The 10326-nt window shown below is 36.2% G+C and overlaps 1 protein-coding gene across 1 annotated transcript; it reads left to right on the top strand.

Moving 5' to 3' along the window:
- Nucleotides 1–250: 250 nt before the first annotated feature.
- On the top strand, nucleotides 251–9939 carry LOC143569488 (NAC domain-containing protein 75-like). Its single transcript, XM_077055383.1, has 6 exons — nucleotides 251–458; nucleotides 666–843; nucleotides 1434–2059; nucleotides 2771–3010; nucleotides 3820–3921; nucleotides 9740–9939. The coding sequence occupies exons 1-6, from the start codon at nucleotides 354–356 to the stop codon at nucleotides 9824–9826; spliced, it is 1338 nt and encodes a 445-aa protein (XP_076911498.1). The 5' UTR covers nucleotides 251–353; the 3' UTR covers nucleotides 9827–9939.
- Nucleotides 9940–10326: the final 387 nt, after the last annotated feature.

Raw genomic sequence — 10326 nt, 5'->3', positions numbered from 1 at the left:
TCTCTGGACTTCAGTTAAAGTTTGAAGGAATTCTGGTGTTTTTTATGGTTTTCATACTCTCTCTCTCCTTCAATTAGTATATTTGTTACTAAGGATATTTTCACTATACAAGAATAAATCTCATTCAAGTACTCATCATGTGCTTTCTTTCTTCTTCATTCATCAAAAATTAAAAAAACACTTGTTGATTATATTCTTCATGTCTTTCCTTGAAATATTCTTGTGTTAATTAAATTTCTTGGTCCAGATCTTCATCAAAGTAACTGAGAGTTGATGATCATGATGATTACGGTTACTTATCGAGTATTCGATAACTAATAAATCCGATTGGTCAAAGAATAAGAACAAGAATCATGAATATAAGTAGCTCTAATCTCATTGATGCAAAGCTTGAAGAACATCAGTTATGTGGATCCAAACACTGTCCCGGATGCGGTCATAGACTCGAAGGAAAACCGGTACGCTTCATCGTACGAATCATTCTATTCTTATACGAGTTTGAAACATATTTTAGAATCAATTCAAAAGAATATATATAATATAAACTCATGCTAATTCTTGAATTTGTCTTTTTGTTAATTAACACCAAAAAAATCTATTTTCTTGATTATTTTTGGAACCTTTATTATACTAATAACATCTAGAGATTAATTCATTCATAGCAGGATTGGATGGGTCTACCAGCAGGAGTGAAATTTGATCCAACGGACCAAGAATTGATTGAACATCTTGAAGCCAAAGTCGAAGACAAGAAGTTTAAATCTCACCCGTTGATTGATGAATTCATCCCTACAATTGAAGGTGAAGATGGGATCTGTTATACTCATCCTGAAAAGCTTCCAGGTGATCAATTACTCTTTGTTGATATTAAATATTCTGGCTTCTCGTGCCACCAATATTCAAAAAATTATCTGGCCGTTGTTTTGTGTCGGTTATGTGCATGATTGCGAGAGCGGTCATGTTGTCATTTTTCAACAAAGTCTGGTTGGTATTTTGTATATATAGAAACAAGAACACAAACAAGAAAATATAACTTGTTTGTCACATAATTCAAGAGTTAGGTTTTACTATGAATGCACAATACTGTTTCTTGTCTAACAAAAAGTAAGATAATGGTGTTTTTCAAAGTTAGGGTTTCTTGTTTAATTTGTTACACCTATAAACCTACTTTTTATTTTCGAGTTTATTGAAAGGTAATGAGTTTCTTTTGATAATTGTATTTGTTACTTAAATACCAAAAAAGGAGTATGGAAATATGCCATACTACAATCTAGACAACTCTAGTGATTTTAATAGAAATATGCTCTTTTTATGTTGTATTTTAACAACTAATTAAAATGACTGAATCATTGTTAAATGACAAGTATGATGATTAAAAACCTATACAAACACACATGAAATCATTGAATTTTTTTATCTTAATAATGTTTTAGGAGTTACGAGAGACGGATTAAGTCGACACTTCTTTCATCGGCCATCAAAAGCTTACACCACGGGTACTAGAAAAAGAAGAAAGATCCAAACCGAATGTGATTTACAAGGTGGTGAGACGCGTTGGCACAAAACGGGCAAAACAAGACCGGTTATGGTTAATGGAAAGCAAAAAGGATGCAAGAAAATCTTGGTACTCTACACAAACTTCGGTAAAAACCGAAAACCTGAGAAGACTAATTGGGTAATGCATCAATACCACCTTGGGCAACATGAGGAGGAACGCGAGGGCGAGCTTGTGGTGTCAAAGATATTTTATCAGACTCAACCTCGTCAATGCAATTGGTCAGAAAGAGCTAGTAATAATGTGTTATCGAATATGATACCTATTGAGGGTTTAAATAATAATGAAATGAGCAGAAGAGAGAGCAGGAGCGGAAGTGGGAGTTGTTCTTCTAAGGAGATTAACATAACTACCACTACTGCTCATGCTCATAATAACATGGATGAACTCTCAGCGGTTAGTGTTGGTGCAGTCATGTCAAGTTACAATCCCATGGATCATATGCAACATCTAAAGGGTGTTGATCATTTTAGTTTTGCCCCATTTCGGAAAAGCTTTGACGAGGTACGTTTTGTTTGATTTGTTAGCCGTCATGGTATATCAAATTAAAAGTTCTATTTCCATCACTAATTATTTTCTTTGGAAAATCTTTAGTTCCATATAACCAAAATCATTCATGTAAAAATAATTTATACCAAAGTACTTTACTTTATATAATTTAGTAAATCCTGTTATGTATCAAATCAACAAGAAGACATTATGTAAGTATATCACTTGTTACTTTCTTTTCATGTTCTTTTTATTTTCATGTACTCATGATACAACAAAATTCCAATAAACATTATTTTTATGTATTACTTCAATAATTACAAGATAGCATGATAGAACTATAATGTCCATGAGCAAAACTAAAAAGCCTCGTCCTTGATATTAATAAGAAGTACTTTTTTTAAGTTTAATCCATCATATTTTCACTAAAGAGATAATATTTCCTCTAATTATTTTAGCTTATACAGAATTTGGCTTAATTATGGACATAAAATGATGTCCAGAGTTTTTAATATTAGTTAAGTGCAAGATTAAGTGATGACCTCAGAATGGATTGAAGGTTGCTTTTCTCATATGCTTTACTTGTGTTGTAAGCAAATCCAATATTTATTGATTATTATAAGTTTATAACCCCGTTGTACTTTGTGCATTAATTATTTTAATTATTGTACTTCCTAGAAACAAACCAAACACATTAGTCAAGTGTTATAAAGCTGTTTGAAGCAGGTGGGTACAACTGGAGTAGAAGCTTCAACCGGAAGGGATATGTTGGGAGGTGTCACGTGCGATGAGCCGCAGCATCACGTGACACAACACAATCCACATCAGCACCTGATGACAGCGGCTGCTTTCCAAGTCAGCAGGCCAAGTCATCCTATGTCCACTCTCATCTCGCCACCTCCGCTGCCACATCATATGCTTGATGAGGACTCGTTTCATGTCTCGAGAATCATGGACAACTTTCAGGTGATTTAGAATATTTCCGCTTCTGAACAAATAGGTATCACTAACGGATATTCACCAATGGATTGCTGATGAAGTAACCGCCGGTGATACTTGTTTGTTTTATGGTGTTATGTCAATCGAGTATTTATTTTTATCGGTAAAACCGTTAGTTTAAAAGACTAAAACTAGTGTTGCATGCAAGTCATAAGGTTGCTAGCTAGCCACATGAGTTGCAAACAACTAAAATATATGAACCCGGTCGGGTAGTTTTGTTGTAAGCAAAGAAAAGAACAATGTTATATAATATATTGTATTAGTAAAGAAAAGATATAAAATATTACTAATCTAATCCGATATATGCAACATTGGTGTTATAAAAATGGATTAAAAAGTTTGATAAGTTAGTGGAAAATCTTTTTATAACATTAATCAGTAATTTGTTCTATATGTTTAATAAGTTTGATATACATCTACTAATCAATTTATTGATCTATTGCTAAATAGTACGTTGATTTGTTTCATAATATTATTATTGTCATTGTCATGACTTTTATTTATTTTCCCCCTATTTTTTATTATAAAAACATAAGATTTATCAATTACCTAACATCATCTCTTCATACTACGTTAAAATTCAAATTGTTCAAATATAAAAACTATCTATTCATATTTAAATTTTCCTATAATTTTCACTTATAAAGTATACAGGTTTTAAGCTAGTAATCTATAATAACAATAAAGTTTCTTTCTTTTAATTAAATAAAAAAAATTAAAAAATAATTACAATGTAAAAGTAATAATGTGTTTGCATGCATGATTTCTAATAACAGCAGCAACATCATCATCATAAAATGGAAGGAGGGAGATCAACATCAGGATTGGAGGAACTGATAATGGGGTGCACTCCTTCATCATCAACTGATATTAAAGAAGTTAGTTTTTCACCACCTTTTTGACTCTGAATTTTATGTAATTATATCGATTTAATATTATATTAAAAAATGAATATATACTAGTTAAAACTTATATATATGCATAAATATAAACTATAATATTGTTTTTATTAAATAAAAGACAGGGATCAAGCATTTAATCTGTTCCTTTTCACTTTTCTCTTTTCATGGTTCTTAATATTCCTATTTCTTTTTACCTATTATATATTTAAAATTTACATATATTTATAATATTTTGTCTAAAAATAAGATACGTTTAAGAAAAAAAGAAGGATATATTCTTCTTGTTAGTTTGTTATTCCCCTTCCCTTTATAACCTTTGCTCTTTCTTCCTTTTGGTAACGTGTCTGATTATTGTGCATGTTCTTTATATATATTGTTTGTTTCTTACTATAGGAAATTAATGTCGATTGATATTTGCATCTTTGTTACTCGTGGGACCCACTAAGTCATTGAAATATCTTTCATTGATAGTAGAACCAAAAATGAAGGATTAACTAAATTGGTTAATTCTAGAAAAATGAATATGAATTTGGTCCATTCTTGGTGAACCAACACATGGTTCTAATGTTTTATTTTATTTTTTTTGTTGAAGAACAATATTGTTGAAAATAGTTTTAATTACATTAAAGAGGCAGGTAAGCGGGCAACAAGCTACGCCGACATCCCCTTTTGAATGGCAAAACCGATCCTACTGAAAACAAAGTTATCGTTCCTCGGCGTCGATGAGTTACTGTGCATGACCCGCTGAACTCTTTTTAGAAACGCAACAGCATCGGGGGCAAGAGACCCAAATGTGTCAAAAGCAAAAGGAATGAAGGCGTGTTGATTCTCCACACACGCCTTCTCGTGCTTAGCAATTTTTCATGCTTCTGCCTTTAGCACGGCATGCCTAGCAACAAACCTGGTGTCCCTAAGCCCGACAAGAGGGGACACCCTAGTAAGGTCCACACAAGCATGCTTCCCCCCGCCCATCCAAACACAAGAATGTCCGCTGGTCGGAGAGTAGACCTTCCTTCACGTGGATCCGACAAGAAATTCACAGGAGCCTCTTTTCTTGCCGAGATTCCCGCCCGTTTTAACACATCACAAAGGACATCTCTGACCAAATCATGTCTATATTTGAAACCAAGGAGTTCTTTGCAATGAATCGCGTGTTCACCAAAATTATCTAAACAAACCTTACGGCAGACCGGGCATGGCTCATCAACTAGGAACAGTGGGATCATTAAACGATATTTAAGAATGGCTCGGTACTCCACTGCTGACATGTGCTGGCCTAACCTTTCGATTGGGGTGACAGTCAAAAAGTCTTGAGCATGAGGAGCCTGAAGACATTCTAATACCGCTCTTTGACGAGAGGACATGCCAAACTTTTCTCCCAAACTTTGGACGGTTTTACTATAAAGGGCACTCGTCAAAGCATTTTGGGCTTTAGGGGGGCGGTGTCCTTATTAGCGAACCTGCCAAGATCAAAATCGGGAATAGAGTTGTGCAAATAATCCATCGCACACCCAAAATCGGAATCCAACCCATCACCACCACAATCACGCAAAATGTGGTCCTGTAACTTCCAAGATTGTGCTCTCGAGGCGACGAAAGCATAGGTGGAAACATCCTCAGCTGAATATAACCCTAAACCACCGAAATGGATAGGGAGAGAGGCTAGTCTCCATTGAAAATCCCCAAAAAAAGGACCCCCACATACCACAATATCCTCAATCGCCGCTCGAAGCCCTTTGTCAAAAACAGAGACAGCTTCCTTAACAAACATAGGCTGACATGTTCGGAGTCCAAACAACAATTTAGCCACCCCCATACATGAGCGAAGCAAGAGAAGCTCACATTGAGGGTCACGCAGATGAGTAAGACATCTCATTAGTTCCACGGCTCTTGAAGCTCTGGTAATGGCCAAACTACTGATAAACCCAGCATCCCGGCTAACCGCACCTCCAAGGAGTTTTACCCCTAACTCCGGTCTCCCAATCCCTATAGGAAATAAACCTACTTTTGCCTTTACCCCATTGCACGACGGCCAATATACTTCTGTCTTTTTAATATTAAGCTCAAGCCCTAAACTTGGCCCCTTAGATCTAATTATATCCAAGGCTTTAGCCACTTCAATGGTGTCTCCTATAATCGTGCCATCATCTAAGTACCATGCATGGAAAAGTAACTTGCAACCATCTCGTACTTGATGAATGAGGGGGTGTAAAGCTAAAGCAAAGAGAATGGGTCCTAAAGGATCGCCTTGTTGAACCCCAGTAGTTGACTGGATACAATCATTCCCTACATATAGCCTTGCCGGTTGCCCGTAAAGAAAATTAACCCACAGGGAAATAGATGGGCATCTGGCACGAACTTCCTGCAGGAGGGTGGTCCTATCCACCAGGTTGAAGGCATTAGAAAAATCTACTGTAAGCAAAGCCAACGACCCATCCGAGTGGAACATATTAAGAAATCTATTTGCGCTATGAAGCACCGCCTCCGCTCCACTCAGGACCCCCACCCCGAATTGAAAATCACCAAGGTATTTTGCCATCTCTTTCCCAACACTCCTCATAGCCACTTTGGATACAAGTCTTCTCCAAATCGCGCCAACGGCAATAGGCCTAACCCCATTGTCGGGCTTAAGTAGTGGCGTTAGAGGGGCCGAGGCCACAAACTCCGCCAAAGTAACAAGGCATCTCCCCCCTAACCACAAGTTAATCACCTCAGTGATAACCTTAAGCAACCCCACGGCAATCGCGGATCCTTCCCCACATAGGGCATCCAAAATATGTTGGGCCCTAAGCCCATCTCTACCACATGAAGTCCCTTTAGGAAACGATTTAATACACCCTAGGACACTTTCAACGTCCACAACCAAAGGGGCCACCGAGAGTAAGGCATCAGGCAAGGCGGACGGGGGCAAGACGGGATGCTTATCAAGCAACGCTTTCATAGTAGCGTCACCAAGAGGAGCAACACCCGAAGAGCACAAGACTTTAACTGCGGCCGTGAAGTGCCCATCGGCAACTTTCCGAATACATTGCTTAGCATTGAGGCCCTCCCTCGAATGATCACCCCCGAAGGAGCCCTCATCGGCTCTGGAGCCCATATCCATCGGTTGGTTAAAGAGCGATTGGATAAGATCAAAACATCCGCTTCCATCACCCCAACTTGCTAGGGCCTGCCGAATAGAATGACATTGTAAGGATTTCCTATTCCCCGACCTACGCTCCTGTCGGTTGGAAGGCTTGACAACTTGTAATGTGCAACGGGGTAATATCAAAAGTTTAACCCACGCTTCAATGGACTCTGGCCTAGACACCACCTTGCACAATGAAGCAGATAAGGCATGGGCAAATGCCATGCGACAGCTAGAAGGGACGCTTTTAACTGTCTTTACCGGAAGTGCGAAAATACGGTCAAGGAGGGTCGCGTCCAAAACTATCCTACCCAAAGGAGCTACATCTATCGCAAGTTGTGGCTTAGGGATCCCGACAATGAAGTCTTCCACCCCTCCCGTATCACCTTTGAACTTGATAACTTTGTCTACATGGTGACAATGCCGATTGAGGGCCTGTAAAGACATGCACTCACCGCACAACCATAGTTTGGCAACCTTTAGAGCATCTACCAACGCAACAAAAAGCTCACAATCCCCGGATACCGCATCCCGCATAGTGCATTTTTTGTCATCCGAATATAGGTGTAACCGCTTTATATGTGCCCTTAACCTTTGGATCCCCTTGGACCCAACCAATCCATCCGGGCAGCAATGGAATCCTCTAAACGGGCACGGCTAATAGCCAGTGCTCACCTCCCCCGATGGGGCTCCGTTGACAATCTGAGCCCTAGTCATAACCCCACAAGACGAAAGGCCAACAAACAAACTCGAGCTGAGTTTGGAAGTAAAAACCCGAACTAAGAGGCGAAAGGAGAGCAACCCACAGTTGCTCTCCCCTCCGTAAACCTAAAAAAACCGATTAACTCATTGAGACATTTTATCGAACACCTGGTGTTCTAATGTGTATATTATGGACGAATTTACTATATTATCCTTTTATTTAGAAAATGCAAATAACATAAATATAGTCTAAGCTAAATTTTAAAGTTTACTTAAATTATTAGATTTGTTTTGGGTCAAAAACTTGAATTTAATTGATATTAACAAATCCCTAACTGTTTTTTTTCACGGGTCTCTTGCATATATGTATTGATAAATTAATAAAACTCTTAATTAAATGTTTCATAGATATGTTAGCTTATAAAAACAATTAAACATAACCAAGATTCTTTATTTTTTGTTTAAATCATTTAACTAAAATGACATTTACAAAAAAGTTGATACGACTGAAAAAAATGTTGAAACTTGAGTGGTGTATAGTTAGAAAAAAATATGAATGATTCTCCTAGAAAAAAAATAAAGTTTGATTATTAATGTTTCATGTTTTACACACCTCATGTGTGTGTGTGTTTATATATTTTTCTCCAATTACAACGTACATATAATACTTTATTATTTCATCTTTTAGAGGAGGATAAAAAAACATGGCAAAAATAAGATCTAAATCATGGATGTTGGCATCCAACATATTCTTTTCCCTCTTTTTGAACAAGAAAAAAGTACGAAAGTACAAAGAAACTCAACCTTATACTCACACATGTCCCAAAGTAAATATTCTAAGAGACCTCTTTTTATTCTTTATTAAATTTTAAATAACCATAAAAATTTTTATATTTGGGCATATTGCGTTATAATTGTAGTGTATAAGTGTTTAATACGAACTCGTCATCTCATACAAACTTTCAATAACTTGAGTGATGGTACGAGCAATGCTTGATATATAAAGTGTGAGAACAAAACTAACGTGGCATTATGCCTTACGATATCGGTTCAAATGATGTCGTTTTCTTGTAGCTATAGCTTAAGTTTCATAATATAGCGTATGATATTTTAGTACAATAGGGCATAATTGTGCTTCTAAAACTTATCAAATAAAATGGTACCCTGCCAACCCTTTGGAGGAAAGTTTATTTGTATGATGTGGATAGATGATCTAAAGTTTCAAAATTCGGTTGCAACCAACTGATAATTTTGAATTAAAAGGCAAATTAAAGCTCTAAAAATGATGTAAGATGACCCAAAAACTTTTGTGATGAATGGCATCCTAGGACAAAGAGAAACACACGACCCTATGTGATTGAAGGCTAAAAGCACCATGAGATTTAGGTGTAACCTCCATATATATGACCAACTTTTTCTTTCTTTCTTTTAAAAATAGAAAGAAAACAAAGGTAACCCTTCTTGATTTAAGACATAGGAATACTATTTTATAATAAGATGGAGTTTCTAGTGTTTAGCAAAAAGTGATTAAGATTATGAGCTTTTTTATTATTTAATATCCAAATTATTAACAAGATATAAAAAGCTGTTAAAAGGGTAAAGAGATAATTTGTTTGATTGTAATTTAATAGTTATTTCCTCGATAATTATACTTTCTTCCCAGACCGTCATACTCGTATTCCCAGTGGTTAATTAAGGGTGTCTATACGCACGCACAATCGCACACCACTTTTTAGTAGTGTCATCGATCTGTATGCATACCTTTGGTCGTTTGTCACAAAAGTTGTTTTAAATTTTAATGCACATTAATTTAGTTTTTGGGCATTACAATTAAACCGTGCTATATCCATGTAGTTTCCATTTAAATGGCCATTGTAGCCATGAATCTATATTTTTTTTCTTGTTGAGATCTTTAACCCTAGAATCTAACTTGGATTTTGTTTTCTTGTTGTGATGAAAATGTAGGAGTCATCAATCACAAACCACCAAGAGGCAGATTGGTTGAAGTACTCCACCTTCTGGCCTGAACCTGACAGTCAAGATCATCATTGAAATCAGTAAATAAGAAAAGTAAAAAAAAAAAAAAGACAGCATCACTATCATGGTCATCATGATCACCACCCTACTTGAAGCTTAGTTCTTTTTCACCAACAAACAGACCCCATTTTCTCAAGTCTTTTTCTTTTTTTACTTTTGCATCTTTACCCTTGGCCTTAGATACATATACAGATCAAGCTTAAAACTTAACTAACTGTACAACAAAACCCATCCTGGTAAAGAAAAAAGAAGCATCCAAAAAGAAGAAAAAAGAATTCAATAAAAGGTTGCAACCAAGATAGATGAGATGAGCAAACCAAAAGAAAAAAGAAAAAAAGAACCTTCTTTACTGCATGAAAATCATCACCACCATGATTACATTTTATAATCTTATGGATTTTTTTTTATATTTTCTAGAATTATTTGTTTCTTTCTATTTAATTTCTTGTATTGTTTTTGTATACATAGATATACAAATAGAAGTTGTGAATAATACTATCTATTGGTTTTGCTTT

This window comes from Bidens hawaiensis, unplaced genomic scaffold, assembly GCF_021521415.1.
Source record: "Bidens hawaiensis isolate Kalapana, Puna unplaced genomic scaffold, B.hawaiensis_p1.1 tig00001236_1, whole genome shotgun sequence".
NCBI classification, from domain to species: domain Eukaryota; kingdom Viridiplantae; phylum Streptophyta; class Magnoliopsida; order Asterales; family Asteraceae; genus Bidens; species Bidens hawaiensis.
This window is presented reverse-complemented; position numbering and strand designations above follow the sequence as displayed.